At 36.5% G+C, this 19,025-nt stretch overlaps 1 protein-coding gene across 1 annotated transcript in view; it reads left to right on the top strand.

The window, feature by feature from the left end:
- The first annotated feature begins 3,831 nt into the window (after positions 1-3,831).
- Positions 3,832-19,025, top strand: part of STK17B (serine/threonine kinase 17b) — a 32,715-nt gene continuing 17,521 nt past the window's right edge. The window contains exons 1-3 of the mRNA XM_012641643.1: positions 3,832-4,123; positions 11,851-12,016; positions 16,126-16,338. Coding sequence (XP_012497097.1) covers positions 11,895-12,016; positions 16,126-16,338 — 335 coding nt within the window. The 5' untranslated portion in view covers positions 3,832-4,123; positions 11,851-11,894. The remainder of the gene's footprint in view (positions 4,124-11,850; positions 12,017-16,125; positions 16,339-19,025) is intronic.

Consider the following 19,025-nt stretch of genomic DNA (forward strand, 5'->3'; position numbering starts at 1 on the left):
AGAACTATGCTGTCCAATACAGTAGCCACCAACCACGTGTGGCTATGGAACACTTGAAATATGGCTAGTGTGATTGAATCTTAAATTTTATTTTAATTAAATTTAAGAAACTGATACTGTATTTAGTTACCAAAAAACTTTTAATATGTTCCAAACAACTTAAGGATGTGAATCTGCTTTTCAAGGGTAAATTTTGTGAAATCTAAATATAGATCAAGTGTTTCCGATGAAAATTTTGTATCTTCATTGGGATGTGCTGTAAGTATAAAATACATACCAGACTTAAGACAATATAAAAAGGAAGTAAAATATCTCAATACTTTTCATATTGATTATATGTTGAAGTGACAATGTTTTGAATATATTGGGTTAAATATAATATATTGTTAAAATTAATTTTATCTGTTCTTAATTTTTAAAATGTAGCTACCAGAACATTTCAAATTACAAATGTGTATGGCATTTCTTTTGGACAGTTTTCAAGGGTTATGCTCTATAAACTATTGTTGGTGGGTGGATTGACACACTGGCCCTTGTCAATCATGGGTGTTTTGGAGAAAACTGTGTCACCCTTTGAGGAAGACACTTGTACCAGCCTGAGTCATTACTCTCTTCAGGAAAGACTTGCCCCAATTACTTTTGCTAACAGGATTTGCTTCAAGAGAGCCAGGGGATATAAGCACTCCTAGAGCCTTTCTGGTCTCAATGCTTCCAAAACTGGGATGTGCAGTAGGCACCATGGATAAACGCACTGTGACATCTCCGTCCGAGTACACCCAGCACTCCTACCTCCAGAGATCTGTTTGGAGGAGCCTGTCTCCATTCAACATGAGTCCTCCTGTTGGGTGGAGATTTGAGCCACGTTCCCAAAGCTGTTGAACTTATTTGTGCCTGGCTACCTTTAGCCCGACCACAGGTTTCTGGTTTACTCAGTTGTAGGTAGAGAATACTGCTTGTTTGGCTCTTTCGACATGGATTGAACTGTATGATCTTGACAGAAAAAATAACTGGTAAGTCTTTCTTCAGAAGGAGGGTGTGTCAGTGGCAGGAGTTTTGAGTTTGAAGCCTTCTTCTCTGCATCTGTAGGGAGTAAACATGAGATCAGGGAGAATTAACTTCTCTGCTCAGTATGCGGTCAGTATCTGGTGACTGATTTGGTGTGGCTGGGGAAGATCATCTTACCAGGACAGAATGTAGTGGCTATCGTGGCATGATCAGAAAGGATCACCAACTCTAGTCACGTGTGGTGATTCACTTGGAGTGACAAGGGAGGATGGCCAGCCCTACTCAGGGTGTGATGACTAACCTGCAGTGATCAGGGAGGACCGCTGCAGTAGTTTTCTCAGGCTACCATAACAAACACCACAGAGTGGGTGGCTTAAGCAGCAGAAATCGATTGTCCCACAGTTGCAGGCTAGAAGCCCTAGATCAAAGTGTCAGCAGGTTTAGTTTCTTCTGAGGCCTCTCTGCTTGCTTTGCAGATAGCCACTTCCTTGCTGTGTCCTCACATGGTTGTCCCTCAGTCTATACTGTCCATGTCCTAAACTCCTCTTCTTATCAGGACACTAGTCATGTTGGATCAGGGCCAGCCCATATTATCTCATTCTACCTTAATTACCTCTGTAAAGGCCCTATCTCCAAATACTGTCATACTCTGAGGCACTGGAGGTTAGGACTTCAACATATGTATTGGGGGAGGACCAAATTCAGCCCATAACAATCACTATCCCTGGTCAGTATGTAGCATTCAAGGACTGTCAGCTTAATGAACTGTGTAGTCAGAGGCAATGACCACAGAATGACCATCAGGTCACACAGGGATTTCCTCCTCAAGAAAATAAGAGTAAGAACATATATCTTTGACATGGTTATGAATGAGTTTAGGCCAATAAGGTGGAATGGAGGGATGTGTTGACTCCTGACTTTTCCCACAGGGCCACAGGTGGTACAGTTTCCTCCTCAGCACTAGGAATTCCTTGTTACTTGAACCATCATGCCTGAGACCAAGGAAGTATAGTTGAATGTCCTTGGGAGAGTGTGATAAATCCTAGTTGATGAGTCTGACATTAGGCACAAGGGTTAACAACCTATTTAGGGTCATAAAAGAAGCACATGGAACAAGTATGACTCCTGGGCCAAGGAACATAGGGCAAAGAGTTGATTGGACTGGGAGTAGAAAGTAGTAATCAGTAAAGAGTTACGATCTCTGGAGAGAATAATCTTCTTAAAGTTGGAAATTAACGAACAGGTGCCGATGAAGAGGATGGTGAAAAGCTGGAGCCAAGGCAGAAGCAGGAAAATGCAAGACATGAAAAGACCCCTAGGGGGCTGGTTGGTTGGAGCAGAGGGAGCGTGACCAAGAGGACTGCTCTAAAGTGGTGATGGAGAAAGAAAAGTTTGTGTCTAGGTGTGAAGCGATGTGGGCCTGGATTAATGACAGAGGGAAAGACAGATTGAGTGTGAAAAGACTGCTAAAAACTGGTGATTGATCAAATGTTGAAACTGAGGGAGGTCCAGAGTTAAACACACACACATCCCCCCAAAACCAGCTCAATGATGTACTCCTGTGACCCCAAGAGGTTACTGGTTCCAGTGCTGGTGCTGAGACCTCTGGGTGCAATACCTATGTTCATGAAAGAAAAGACAGGAACAGTCTCATTGGCTTATGGATTCTTAGACACCTAAAAAGTCAATTTCAGCATACAGTTTTTTTTATTTCCACCCTAACTTTAGGCTTCTCTAGAAGTTAGTTAGGAATTGTTAGCAACAAGACATTAGATAGGAGGAAGCAAGATTCTCCACCTGACAAGGCTTAAGAGATAGACACACTAAACTGGGAGGAGGCATTAGTTTAAGTAATGACAAACAGACTTTGTTAAATGGCTATGATGTAGTCTATGCATTTACCTTGGGAAAAATACAGTGGGAAGAGAAAACAGCCAACCTGATGGAAATTTGCTTGGCTTAGTGGGATAGAACAAGCAACTTCCTCTGTTAAAGTCTTTTGAAAGCAATAGGCCGATTCTACTCCCAGTATCTTTTCCAATAGTTTTCTACAGTTACTGTAAATATATACTGTGCAACCAATCCTGGATTATATATATATATATACACACACAGCAATCCTATATATGTATGTATAGGTAATCTAGGATTATATATGTAAAACAATTGTGTCTTGCACAGAGCTTTGAAATTTTTCATTGTCTTCAAGGGGTAACAGATCCCGAGCAGGTTGCTGCAGGCTTTCATCTTCTTCCTTAGCACCATATATGCAAAATCGGAAATTCATCCTATTTTGACTCTCCCTCCATTGCCTTTAGTCAACGCCTCACAAGGACACTATTTCCTAAAGCGGACTTTAGCAGAGGGGTCCAGGTTCCCTAAATCTCCAAGTGATGGTGATGTTCCGAGGAACCTCTGCCACGTTGTAGCAAACTAGGCTCTCCACTTGCTGGGGTTGGTTCAGGTCACAGGGAAGGTGACCAGGAAGAGTCAGAAAACAGGTCTTTGTCAGGCACAGAGACGAATTTTGCTTCTTCCCTCGCTCCAGTCTCCGGATGTTCACACCTCGTGGACTGACCACTCTGAAGGTGGGAAGGAGTGCACCCGGTTACAGTTGCCAGTCCCAAGCGCAGCCCCGGTAGCGCCGCCTCACGCGTCCCCCGCGGCAGCTGCGCGAGCGCCCCACCTGCTCCGCAGCGGGCCACACCCTCTCACCGCTGGGCCCCGCCCCGCAGCACGCGCCGCCGGCCGGCGCCCCGCCCCGCCCGCCCCGTGACAGACCCACCCTCCACGCGGGCTCGGATTGGCCCTCCCGACCCAGGGGGTGGGATCTAGCGAACGACACTGCCCCAAGTCGCGGCTGCAGTTTTCAAACCTCAACTGTAAGCTTCGGTCGTCTTCTCTGCTGCCGTAGACGGGAGTCACCACACTGGGGGCTAGGTCACAACTGTCGGCCCTTGTCCGGAAAAGTAAAAGTGAGTCCTGCCACGCTCGGAGCTACCCGGCGCCTCACCCGGCTGGAGCTAGAGAACGAGTCCTGTCGCGGCCACCGGCGTGGGGCGGGACAGGAGCCCCCTCGCAGGGGGCAGCCCCGAGAGAACCCGCAGCGGCCGGAGCGGTCAGTGTCCTGCGCCTCGCGTGTCCGCGGTCCTGCCGGGATTGGCGGGTGGGCTGCGGGCTGCGCCAGAACCAACTCCTTTATCCCGGTGCAGAGCCCCCGAACGTGGGGAAGAGGGGTCCCGAGGAGGGTCCCCTTGGACCCCCGCCTGGCGGAGGTGGGCTCGGACTCTGCCGCCCCTCAGGTGGCCCGACTGCTCCCGGCCCCTGTCCACATTCCGGCTGCAGTCCTGCTTCTCCGGTTCCCTCGGGTTCGGCGCGGGGGTGGCCAGTGGTCCTCCTACCACCCCTCGCACCCGGGGAGCGTGTCTGTGTGTCTGCGTGTGCGCGCTGTCGGCCTGCCGGCTCGGCTCTCCCGGGTCGCGCCACGCAGGGCCCCTTCCACGTCGCGGCGACATGGGACCCTCGTCTGCCTCCAGAGTTCCCGGCTGTGGCGTGGGCCCCGGACGCGTTCGCATCTGGACTCATGGACACGTCCTACTCACAGCTGCCTTTCGTCCGGAGAAAGTTTGTGCTCATCTAATGGGGCATTTTCAGTTACTGTTTGTGAACAGTTTTTTAAAAATCCGTGAGCAGAGAACAGGCGAGTTGCAGCTGTTTGTTTCAGTGATTTTCAGCGATCTGATTCTATTTTGATGCCCTATAAGCCACTTAGCATACGCGACCCGTCCTCAGACTATACGACTACAGGATGGCCACGATTTTGACGTTTACCCAGGCTCTTTGTTTCACCGCAGGGAAGAACGCTTTATTTGTCTCTCACCCCTCTCAGAGGAGTAAGTAGAGACAAAGTTGAAAGAGACTTTATGGCAGCTGGTAGCTGGTATTAGTTCTAACTATCAGCCTGGACTAGAGACACTCTGACATCAGTTTGCAGATTGGAAAAAAAAAGAAAAGAAAAAATACATTTTTAAAATCCATCCACAATACTGGTTGTATTTCAATAATATTTAAACACATTAGGGCTTTGTGTCCCATTCCCTGATTGTTTTGCCTGCGTAATGTTTACATCTGTGGTACTGATGATACGCTGAACCTTGCAGGGATGTTTGATATGGTCTGGCCCCTTTAAGTTTCAAGTCTAGGAGAATGTGTGCCCTTGAGACAGTGTAGTGTATAGAAATGACTGGTTAAGTGGAGCGTATGAAACCTGCATTTTGAACGCAGAAGCACGATTTTATTGAAGGAAAATATAATAAACCTACTTTCTCACTGATACACTGTTTTATAGTTTTATGGTGAACTGTCTAGAAGTAGTTTCTAACAAGTTCTGAAATGTTTGCTTTTTAAATATTAAACCACATGGTCACAGAATTATGTGTTTCGTCCATAGAAACAGTGCAAAAAGTTTTAGAACTCTCTTTTCCCCCAGTCCTCCTCCTCTGAGCAGATGCTTAATTGAAAAAAAATTTTCCAGTATTTTAATAATTGGAGTTGTTATTAATAGCTGCTTTATTTTTGAGATATACATTATACATTTTAGGTTATTTTTCTAAAATATGGATCTAAAACTGAAGCAAAATATATTTGCTTACATGGCAACATGTTTTAAGTTTTAAAAGTAAAATTTCTGTATAATTTGAAAACTATTCTTTTGTGTGTGTGAATAGAATGGTTGCAGTGTTTCTTGGGATCGTGGAATAGTGAATTACAATTTAGTTAAGACAATCAGTTTTTAGGAAAGTGGAGGCTTGAGTAATTGATCACTGTGTCAGCATATGAATAACAAAATTTAAGAAGATGCAGACATTTTATGACAGATGTTTCTAGTCAAATAATTTTATTTTTAAGCTTGCACTGACTGTTTTACTGGTGCTAACTGAACATTTAAACATTTTAAAAGCTTTGTTTTGAAGCTGTTTGATAATTATATGGGAGAATTTCCTTATCAAAATTTACCTGTTTTAATCTTAGAGACTCAATTTAAAACCCAGAAATTAAGGAAATCAGTTACTAGCACTTTCACTTAATCCTTAAATTGTCTTAAAATTTTGTATATAGTATATTGTAGTGCATATTTCCTGTGTGTAAAATTGGCAGGTAAGAATAGTACTTCTAGGCTTACTACTTTTGAAGGATATTGATTGTTTTTTTCTTAAGAAGTTCTTTTGTACTCTGTGGGCAATTTATTTTGTCAGAAACATTAACAGTCATTTATTTATTTTATTTTATTTTTGAGACAGAGACTCACTCTGTTGCCCGGGCTAGAGTGCCGTGGCATCAGCCTAGCTCACAGCAACCTCAAACTCCTGGGCTCAAGCAATCCTGCTGCCTCAGCCTCCCAAGTAGCTGGGACTACAGGCATGTACCACCATGCCCGGCTAATTTTTTCTATATACTTTTAGTTGTCCAGCTAATTTCTTTCTATTTTTTTTAGTAGAGACAGGGTCTCGCTCTTGCTCAGGCTGGTCTCGAACTCCTGAGCTCAAACAATCCGCCCGCCTCGGCCTCCCAAAATGCTAGGATTACAGGCGTGACCCACCACGCCCAGCCTAACAGTCATTTATATGCTACCTTTACGCATGGGAAAACATCAAATGTATTCAGTTCCTTTTGCTTTCCATAACATTGATGACAAAATTCTATGATTTTGTTTTTAAGTACTGTAGTTTATATTCTATGATAGACTGTTATCAAAGGATATCTCATTGAATATTTCAGTTAAGAAATGTTCTTAAAAATTAAGCTATAAGCACATATTTTTATCTAAATATATTGTGATTAATGTTACAATTTTCAAGGCATGCATTATGAAAAGTTTTCTCTTTGGTTATCTTTTTTCCGTAACATTTAATCTCAAATTTCAGTGCCATTTTGTTTGTTTATTTTTAAAGACAGGGATCACTCTGTGGCTCAGGCTGGAGTGCAGTGGCCTGATCACAGCTCACTGCAGCCTCAAACTCTGGGGCTCAAGCAGTCCTCTTGCCTCAGCCTCTCCAGTAGCTGGGACTACAGGTGCAGGCCACTATGCCTGCCTAATTTTGTTGCTTAGGCTGGTATTGAACTCCTGGCCTCAAGTGATCCTCCTGCTTCAGCCTCCCAATGTGCTGGGATTACAGGCATGAGCCACTGTGCCCAGCCTTAAGTGCCATTTTAAACATGTAAATTAGTCAGTTGTTTTTAATATTTATATGCAACATATTTTGGCTCATCCCAGACCCTTTGCAACTACTCCAAAAGAGGGCATAGTTACATTTTAAACATTGAAAATTTTTAACAGTGAGATGGTAATTTCCTCTTTAATCCTTAAAGGAACAGATTCCATTTTACGTTGTAATAGTTACTGAATAAACAGTACTTTCAGTGGTGCTGTTAAGTAAACAATAATTTATTTTACAACAGAAACCTAATTTTCCATCCGATGAATGAAAAGCACCATGTGTTTGTTGGCCTGCTGCTGTATTTCCGTTTTTCAACATCTTATCTTGGTTCGCAATTATTGGGTTTGATTCTTTTTCTAAAGGTGGTAAGAGACAGCATCAGGCCTTGGCACAGAATCAGGCCTAGCGTTGTTGCCTGGCACTTTAGGCCTTAGATAGTGTATACTAGACTGGTTGGATTAAAGTCAGTTAGCCGACTTCTATTGAGATTTTCAGAGGAGTAAACTCATGAATTGTACTTTCTGTTCAATATTTAAAAAACAAACTAAAAACAAAATAATATTCTGTTAGTAGAATACAAATAAGGAATATAATCTCTTCCTTAAAATTGAAAGTCATCATCCCCAGCCCTATACCAATGCCTTTACTTCTAATCAATGACTAATGAAAAATGGATCCTTCTGCCACACCCACAGAAAGTTCTTCCTTTACTTTTGTCGGATGCCAGGTAAATAAATCTCTAATGCCTGTTTCCTAGAGAAAACTTGGTAGCAGTAAATGCCTACGTAGAAAAGAGGAGTTGCTTCTCAACAATCTCTGGCTTACTTTGCTTTCCATTGCCTTTCAAATTTACTTCATGAAAGTCTAGATTTACCAATCCTTGATAGGATAGGACACATATCTGAATTTCAGATTTTTGGTAGGTCTTAAAATAGTGATGTTTTTAACTGCAGTAAGTAATTACATAAAAACAAGTGGCCACCTCATTTATAAAGAGCGGTAAATACAAAATAAATGGTCTGTTGGCATTACATTACAATATATAAGAAAATAATTTTATCCGTGTTTCCAGACTTTATGACTACCCTGTTTAGAAATGGGTTTTTTTATATTGGTGTAGCCTGATAAAATGTTATGAAATAGATTTCAAATGGAATGAGATGTTGGTAATTTAGAATCAGTTGTAGGTCTGTGAATTATGGTAGAAGACAAGAAAAGGTCTGGAGATTGTTTGTTGGAGTTGAAGAGAATTTGGTGGGGAATTTAAGAAGATGCAAGAAGGAGAGACAGAGGGCTGGCTGATAACTTTCATGTACTTTATAAGAAGGGCAAACAGATTTTTGTGGAGGGTTTGGTGGGCAAAGGTGACATTCATGTTCTACTATATGCAAAATTGGCCAAAGGAGAGGAAATGGAAAAATATCTAGTCTCTGACAACTGGTTTAATTGCAGGAAATGGAAGGAAAATGAACTTAAATGCTGTATGGATGTCTAAAGCAGTTTGTGTTACAGGTATATAATAGCAATAAGCAGATGAGCTTAGGGTTCAATTTTCAGAAATGTATTCTTTCTTTTTCTGAGATAAGTCTTGTGTTCCAGCATATTCAGAACTAGAGTTAAATGTATCATAATTCCAAAATGATTTTTGTAGTAACATATATTTTAAAAACTGCTGTTTGCCCAACAGTGTTTTCAGCTACGCTGTTCTCGGCTACATCTATAGTTATACAGTTACCTCTGGGCATATTCATCCATTATAATGACATGTGAGTGTAATAGAATTTCTTAGGGTAAAAAAAATCAAACACAAGGCAATGTCCAACATTAGGAAATACTATTAAACAAGTTGATTACTCATTTCAATTCCCTTTTTAAAAAAAATCTAAGTCCTTTTTCTTCCTAATATAACTAAATATTGATAATAGGCACTGCCAAACTTAATTTAGATTTAATTTAGTGTATTTAGATATCACATTTTGTATTATTTTTAGAGGTGTCCCAGGACGAATCTGGTTTTTACAAATGATACTGATAATAAAGGTATATGTTAAGGTTACAAACTGTTATTATATAGAATTATAACTATAACTGAATTTGGAATATTTCTATGCAATATTTAAAAGGACATTAATTCTTACTTAGAATTTACCCTAAATGCTTATATGGTCTCTGCATAAAAACTGACCTATGATTTGGATAGTGAATATATGAATCCAGAGAAAATGTTGAAGCCTTAAAAAACCTGAGGCATAATGGCTCTTAAACGTCAGGCTGACTAAACCCTTACCCTGTAAATAGATACCTTTTGCTGTTGTAGATGGGTGAGTTTCTGCATTTAAGGTCTAGTCACAAATTCATAGCCATCTTTTTTTTTTTCCGTAAAGAAAGAATTAATTAAATTAGTGAAATAACTAGGTTTTGTAGAGAGAGTCACAGCCATCTTTTTTACACAAAGGTGTACATTTTTGTTGATTATTAAAGTGCCTTCTTAGTATAGATAACTTAAACACAGGAAATTATAAGTACTGCTCATAATCCCACCACTCAAAATAACCACTGTTAATATTTTGCTGTAGTTTTCCAGGCTTTTCTTCTATTTCATTTATATTTTACTCTCAGAATTATTATATATAATATAATCATTCATCATGTCATTCTACATGAGTTCAGCCTAGTTTAATTTTTAAATCGATCGAGCTCTGAAAAAGTGATTCTATCATCATCCATACTTAGAGGTAGCAGAATTGAAGGACTGAAATGAAAAGTAAATCATGATAAAATTCTACTTCACCTTCATCACACTTAGAATAGCCAAATTAAAAGTCTGAATGGGTCAGTTGTCATCGAGGTAGTGATAAACCCTCCCATCTAGTGCTAGTAGGAGCATAAACTGGGAATGGAAAGAAAGGACCATGTTTATGATGTTTTATTTATTTTTAATTTAAAGGAAATATGGTCAACCAATAAGATGTGGAAGAGCAAATGTTTTCTATGGTATTTGTATCCTTTCCCAAACATTTTAAATACTTCATTAAAAAAAAAAGCTGTATTGCCACAGACTAGATGGTTTAACAGAAATTTATTTTCTCACAATTCTGGAAGCTAGAAATCTGAGATCAAGGTGTCTGCAGGGTTCATTTCTCCTCAGGTTCTCTCCTTTGCTTGTAGATGGCTGTCTTCTCCCAGTGTCTTCCCATGTTCTTTCCTCACTGTGTGTCTGTGTCCTAATCTCCTCTTCTTAGGAGGATACCAGTCATATTGGATTAGGGCCTACCTTAATGACCTCATCTTTGACTTAATAACATCTTTGAAGGCTCTATCTAAAAAAGGCAGTCATATTCTGAGGGAATTGGGGGTTAGGATTTCAACATATGAATTTTGGGGAGGACACAATTCAGCATAACAGTAGCAAAGTTTAATTTAATTAAGGTCTCATAGCTGGTATTGTGGATAAATGGAATTCAGACCCAAGTGTGTTTTAGTCCAAATGTTATTTTAGAGTGCTATACTGCTACCCTCAGACCCTTAGACATGTACCCCAAAACTGGTTATAGCTTTATTTCCCCGAAGACCAAAGGATGTAGAGAAAACAATTTTACTGACGTGAGAAAAAAACCAAGAAGAAAAAATACAGAAACTGAAAACATTGAACTCTAATCACACCGCTTATTTGCTAAATAGAATATTTAAACCTAAGAAGATCACAAGCAGTAGATGTTAAGTAGGAAATACAGGAAGGGAAAAAAAGTTGCAGAGAAGGAATAAACACCTAGGGGGTTATTATAGGAGGGTGCTAGAAGAATAATACTTGATCTTGTCTTAGGTAGGCATAGCAATAAGTCAGAAGTGTCTTGAAATGTATAGGCTGTTATTATTATATAAATTCAGTTGATATGTAAGTAGTTTTGATGTTAAAACTGAATGCATGTAAATATCACAAAGTTACAGATAAATATGAATTTCAGATACAGCTTAGAACTCCAGAATAAGGCTTTATGTATGGTCAGTCACATATCCAACAAAATTATTGAGCTCTTCATACATAGCAGGCTCTGTGCTAGGTTTTGCCAAAGGACAGGCTCTAAGACCTATGAGAGTTTCTGAATTTAGTATTGAAACACAGCCAATCCATGGAACAAATTCCATTTCTTGTAGTTGTTCACATGTCAATAATATAATTCACAGTATGTGCATTCACCACCAAATTTCTTTGGCTATGTGAAATTAAATTTAAAATGAATAATCATTACCTTGTTATGTTAAATTACCTAATTACGTGAAAGTCATAACTTTAAATAATGAAAGTTTTCCAATAAAACTAAGTGATGGCTTGCATTAGAATTTTATCACAACTATTTTTTAAAGAATTTGGGAGAATTTTTACAATAATTTTACTCTGAAATGTAACTTCAGTAACTTTGTTCAAATGCTGTAGAGGTGATACTATTTTATGTACTTTTTGTTTTTTCCTTCTTGTGAGTAGAATGTGTTCTTTAAATCTTTTTTTTTTTAAGTTGTAGCTTATAGCTATATTTGGAGCTTTATAGTGTTTTGCACATCCTGCCTGAGATAACATCTTTTTGAAATTACATTTGTTATATATTCTTTCTTCTCTTTTTTCAAATAGGTAAAAATAAGTGACTAAAGAAGCATATCTGGAAGTCATCTAACATGTCAAGAAGAAGATTTGATTGCCGAAGTATTTCAGGCTTGATAACTACAACTCCTCAAACTCCAATGAAAATGGAAAACTTTAATAATTTCTATACACTTACATCTAAAGAGCTAGGAAGGTAAAGAAACTTTCTGACGTGTATGCTGTTTAAATTCAAATTTGGATTTCTGTTTCTGTAGTTCTGTTAAACTCACTTTGAATCATTATTTAACAATAATTAAGAAAGAAGTCATCATCTTTGTTGGTGTTATGTAGAATTTAGTCTTAATTGACTTAAAAATCAAATCTTTGGAGGGTTTAGTGAACTTACACATCCCTCTTAGCTTCAGAGTGCCTGATAGAAGGTCTTGGTTCTTATTTGAGGCTGTTCATGGGAAGAGGCAGCTTAGCGTAGTAGACTGCTGAGTCCAAGTCTGGACTCCACCATTTACTAGCAGTGTGACCTCAATTAAATTACTCTACCTCTTGGTGTTGTAGTTTCCTCATCTGAAAAGTGTTGGGGATGAAGATAATTGTATCTGTCTTATATGACTGTTATAAAGATTAAGTTATTTAATATTTGTAAAGTGTTTAGTACAGTGCTATGTAAGCTTTTGTTAGATAAAATATTTTTTAAAATTCATAGGATGTGCTGGGCTGAAAAAAGAAATAGGGAAATTCTCCATCTTTCCATTCCTGGATTAAACAAAAAGAATGAAATCATATTTGATAGTATAACTCTGTGTCATAAAGAATGAGTGTTCTATAAGTAAAATCATGTACAAATTCTGCTTTGGCTTAACCAAGGTGTAAATTCCTTATAAGGCCAAGGAGTGACCCGATATCGTGAGACCATTTAGTACTACCATTTTAAATAAAATACAAGTTTTATATTTTTTTGAGAGTTTTGCAGAATTTAAACTTTCACGAGGACAAATATTAATAATTCTAAATTATTTTAAAAATAAGGTGCCATCATAAATAACAATCATAAAGTTGAATCAGGTATACTTTTTAAAGTTTTAGATCAAAAACTCATGATAGAATTTGATTCAAACAAATTCCGATTGCTAATATCCCATTTTCTAGTATCTTTATGAAAGAGACCTAAGTAATATCTTTCTTCAAATTGATATGGGCTAATAAGTCATGTGGTAAATATTGATATATATAATTAATAGACCTTGGTAAATTAGAAATCATGACTTTTCATCTGCCAAGAACTTGCCGAAAGTTCTTTCAATATTGTTACCAATTTTAATATCCTATACTTTTGTGAAATGGAAATTAGGATCATAATCTTGTTTCTCTTGAGGATTACACATTTTGAAGTTTATGAACCTATAATTCTAGCATGTTGTGAACCAGAAAGTTACCTTTCTAAATCAACTGTTTTTTATTAATTTTGAGGTGTTAATGTTTAAGAATTTATTTTCCTTTAGCAAACTTCAGGAAGATATGTAAAAGCTAACAGTTCATTTTTGACTATTATAAAAAAATTTGCATTGTTCCTGTTTTTTAAAATGTTGGGTATGTTTTTTCCACCCCTCCCCCAACTGAGGCAGAGTTTCATAGGACTTCTTGTGGTTAGAAGGGTGAGGCAGATTCAGAAATAAACGTCAGCTTCCTTTGTGGCTTACCCTCCCCTCTCCTTTCACATTTTATTGTGTATTCTAGAATGCAGAAGGGTAACTCCTGGACCTTTTTGCTGCTGGGAAATCTAGTCAGCCTTGCCTATCTAGGGTATGACTTCATTGTTATTTTTAAGGGCTTTAAGTTTTCTTAAATGTTTCTATTAAATTTGGTACAGGAACATTACATATTGAAGATTATTTTTGATAGTTATAAACTACAACCAACATTTATAAATGGAAAACAAATACTGTGTTTTTCCTAAATCATCTGATAATTATGGTAAAAATATTACCTTATTTCACAGTATATGAATAAATATATATATAAATATATAAAAACTGTATTGGAATCTCAAATGTTAAAAAATACAGTACAGGATGGACAATAGCAAAGTACATAATTATGGCATTCATTCAACAGATATTTCAGTTCCTCTTAGGTGTTAGCAAAGTGTAGATTTTATAATTACTGTAATAGTTGGGACAGACATGGTCCCTGCCCTCATATAGCTTTTACTTGATGGTAAACATTGACAAATAATGATTACCAATGTCATTTGGTCACCTTTGCTCTGGATTAATGAATACCATACTTGTTGAAGAAAGTCTCTTGGTGATAACCTGAAACAATTAGATAAAAACTGTTATTATTTAATTTTGCTCTCTGTTTCTGAGAGAATTCTGGCTTATAATAAAAGTATAGCAAAACCAAATTGTCACAATTGATAAACTGTTTTTTTCAGGTACACAATTTTCTTGGCTAACTAGTTTGCTTTCTTAAATTTTACAAGGTGAATTTCTTTGTAAAATCCCAAATTTCCTTTCTGTTTTAGGCAAATTTTTGCTTCTAAATCTTAGTAAGAATTGGCAGAAGCGAGTGAGTTGCGCTTCTTTAAAAAAAAAAAAACTATTTTAAAAGGAAGAATTGCTTTGTAGTGGTTAGGACAAAAAGTTAGGAATTCACATTCTGCTGTTTAATTCTTGGCACTCCAATTCCACGTATGACCTTTCATGAGTTATTTAATCTTACTGTGACTCAATTTATCCAGTATAAAATTTATAAAACACCAGTGAGAAAATATTTTGTAGTTGAAATTAAACATTCTCAAATCTTAAAACTGCTTTCAAAGAATTAACATTTGTACACACAAATTTATTTAGTTAATATGCAAAAAAAGTCAAATTATAGGTTGGCTTCCAGTACTTTTTTATTGGCACCAATTTTGAGGAAATTTGGGAAATAAAGCGTAGAATCTTCATCCTCTTGGCCCTTGGGAATAATAAGTAAAACTACAGTCAAGAGATTTATTCTCCCCTTCCCCAGCACCCCATACCTAAACAACCAAGTTTTGTTTACTCTGCTGAGAACATAATGGGCTGTGTTAGAAGTATATCATGAGGAGAATTTGGGTGAGAGGAGTTGTGGGACAAAGGTTACTCTGTGAAAATCCTTGATTTATACCTGATCTGTTAGTACCAGAAACTAGAGAGTAATTTGAACCTTAGAAGAGACGTCCTTAATTTTGGGTCCCCTAGACTCAGGCTTAGAAGGTTTATGGTTAGGCTTTGAGATCTGGGATTGTATGTAACACATTTAAGGACATGTGTACATTTTTTTAGGTAGGCAGTCAATAGAATAGTTTCTATTTCTCAAAATAGTCTGACTCAGAATAGCTTTAGTCCTTTATGAAAGTAAATTTTGGGCAACTGTAGACTTATAAAACACACATATTCCACTAGAAACCCTAATTTTTGGTGTCTTTTAAAATTTTGGCTGAGGTGCTGAGTACTGCTGTTGGAGAAAGCTAAAAACATATTGATTCCTAAAATGGTAAATATGGCCTTAATGAGCATATTCGTACATGGCTGTTGATAACCATTAATTTTCTTAGTTGATCATGAAATGTCTTTGAATACTCTCCATAGGACACATTTACTTTAGGTATATTATAGACTTCATAGACTACTGAGTGTTACTAAGTGGTATACTAGTAAAGCAACTGACAAATTGTGATAAAAAGTTTCAAAACTTGTTAAAATCATGTTGAAGGTCAAAATTTTTACATTAATAAAATTAAATGTCAGATACTCATTTTTGTATTCATTTTAGTTTTGAAGAAAAGCTATTTTGATTAGATAGTTAATGTAATGCCCTATGAAAGGCACAGCTTTGGAAATAGACCTAAGTTTAAATCTTTTCCTTGACCAAGTTATACATCTCCTCTGGGGTCTACAAAACAGGATAGCATTTACTATACAGGATTGTTGTGATACTTAAACACAATAATTTATATCAAGAATATGGCATAGAGTTGGTACATAAATGAGATTACCTCCCTGCAATGATACTGTGTCATATTAATAGTAAAGAATAAATATAATTCTTTCTTACTCTGTTATTACAGTCGCCATTTACATTTTTAAGTGATAGCACTGTAAACTTTATAAAAGTGTGTATGATGTTTGATTCAGTTTAGAGAACAAAGATGAATTCCTAATGACATGAATGTTTGAAAGAATTGGCTTTAAGTTGGATATATAACAGTACCTGTAGCATACCAACATTGTTCTCTGTGGAAAAGTTAAAATTGATTATCCTCAACTTTCCCCCCAGAGGAAAATTTGCTGTGGTTAGACAATGTATATCAAAATCTACTGGCCAAGAATATGCTGCAAAATTTCTCAAAAAGAGAAGAAGAGGACAGGACTGTCGAGCAGAGATTTTACACGAGATTGCTGTGCTTGAATTGGCAAAGTCTTGTCCCCAAGTTATTAATCTTCATGAAGTGTATGAAAATACAAGTGAAATCATTTTAATATTGGAATAGTAAGTATACACTTTAATAAATTTAAGTAAATTTGTGATACCTATTTTAATTGGTATGATAAGGTGACTTGAAATGTGAAGAGTAAGAATGATGAAAGTATGAACTTATAAAGATTCCTGTTGACAAAATATAAGAGGGACATAGTTTATATTGAAATATTTTTATAAAGCTAAATGTACATCCTCACACAAAAACTAATTAACAGCATAAAATAAACAAATGACAACACAATGTTTGGAGAATATGGTGAAATGAATATACTTTTGTTAATGGCTAATTGAATTTTTCTGGAGAACAATCTGATGGGCAAATAGAAGTGAAATCATTTTTATATTTTGTCCATCTATTTGAAAAACACCCCTAAGGAAATAACCCAAAGAGAATAGAAAGGTAAATTGCATAAAAGTATGTGTGATGTGCAACATATTATGTATGGAATGTGCAAAACACTATGTTAGGAATTGTGGCAATAAGAAATAAAACATATCTCTTGCCACAATCAGTGAAAAATTGAAAACACCCAAATATTCTACAACTCGCCAAGTGGAAGGGGTAGAGGATGGTTAAGGTAACTTGGTTTATTAACCAGTATATTGACATGTGACACTTAATAGTGCCTCAGTTGCATGATTATCTGACACATTTATTACAAGTATGTAAAATGTGTGTTTGAACATTTGCAACAATTGAAAGAGATCAACTAAATTTATGTTTAGTATCCTTTAGGTTCTGACAGTTTTTAATAAAGTAAATCTATTTTATAGCACACTGAAGAGATAAGTATTTATTTTAGTAAAAAATGTATTGGTAACTATAATTCATTTTAGTAGCTAACCTACTTCATTGCCTTTTTTAATTTAAAAGTATATTAGCCTTATATTAGTATTCAGTTATTTTAAGGATGAAGAGGTTTGTTTATATGTTTATAAAAAATCAATGGTTTTGTGCCAGGAAATAGATTGCCTGGAATCAACTTGTAAGTAAAAAATGCTGATTTTGTAAAATGTTAAACTGACAAGTAGTTTAAAAATAAATAGTGTTCAAATATCCCAGAACACCAAGATACCCTATTAAGGCGTATTTAATAGCACCTTCCAAATAAGTTAGAATTGTAAAAAAGGGTAGGATACTACCAATGTGATTTCATTTTTCAGACATTTTGTGACTATTTTTGTCAAAGATCCTTCAGCTGACCTTTAAAAAATTATTTACTTGCGTGACATCTCCATGTTTGAAGTATGTGAAAAGTAGCTAACATTTTTCAAAAACAGTAATGGAATACTAGGTTTAGAGTGTGAATATACATAAGAACATTGACTACTTTAGTATTTTGGGGGTTTTTCTAAACAGCAGCAATAAAATACATCAGATAGTTTTGAGACATTTTATGGATAGACCTTGTTCATATTCTGAAAAGTTGATCAGGTACCCTACCCAGTAAACTGGCAGAACTATTACTGATCTCTGTACCTCTCGCTGAAATGTAGCAAGCACACAGCAAATGTTTGTGTAGATTAATATATTTAATTTCTTACCAGAGCAGCTAAGATCTATTAAAATTTATTGCTTGGACTTTGACTTATTTACTTGCCTACCACTTTTGGTATAGCATTGTTACATTCCATAGTCTCAGTTGAAGGTAAAAATTTGGTCAGACAGGTTTAGTTGTTTTAATAAGGTGGCATAATTTTTATATGGTAAAAATAAAATGGTGGAATCTTCAATAACTGTTAGCAATTCAATTCCTTCCTCAAACCATCCTACGTACTCATTTTTTCTTCTCTTCCTTTTTATTTTATAAAATTTCAGATATACAGAAAGGTTGAAAAAATAGTACAATTAGCACCCTTATACTCTTCACTTAGTCACATTTACTGAAGTGTTTGAAATTTATAGGTACCATGATATTTCTCCTTTCCATGCTGAAGTATTCCAAAGAATAAGGACAATCTTCTCTGTAACCAACACTAGCATCAAACCTAGGAAAAGTTAACATTAATTCAATATTGTAGTATCATCTAATATACAGCCCATATTTACATTTCTGTGATTGTACCCAAAATGTCTTATAGACCTATTTTTTCCAATACAAAGTCCTATCAAAATTCACATATATATTTGGTTGTTAAACCTCTTTAGTCATTTTGGATTTTTTTTTAATAACATTGACATTTTTTGGGAAATCTATATCAGTTGTCACATGAAATATCCTACATTTTGGATTCATCTGATTGTTTCCGCAAGATTAGATTTAGGTTAAACATTTTTGGTAGGAGGACAGTGTGGATGTTTGTTTGTTGTATCACATCAGGTAGCAATAACATCAGGTTGTTTCATTATTGGTTTTTTTAAATTTGAACGTAGTTAAGGTTTAGTTTGCCAGCTCTCCCCATTATAAAGGAATATTTTCCCTTTGTAATTCATAAATAATCTGTGTAGTAATTATTAATCTGTATATTTTCTTCTTTAACAACTCTTCATCCAGTGATTTCAGGAACCATTGATATACTTGCTTGAATTTATTATAATGGATGTCAGAAAATGGTGATTTCTAATACTATTATTCCTTCTAAATTTATTAAGCCAGATTCTTCTGTAAAGAAGTGCTTCCTTCCCTCCCCCACTTTTGATATCACTATTCATGATTTTGTTAATTAAACTAACAATGTTAATTTGAAATAACTCA

The sequence above is a fragment of the Propithecus coquereli genome, unplaced genomic scaffold, assembly GCF_000956105.1.
Source record: "Propithecus coquereli isolate 6110/MARCELLA unplaced genomic scaffold, Pcoq_1.0 Scaffold167, whole genome shotgun sequence".
Taxonomy (NCBI): Eukaryota; Metazoa; Chordata; class Mammalia; order Primates; family Indriidae; genus Propithecus; species Propithecus coquereli.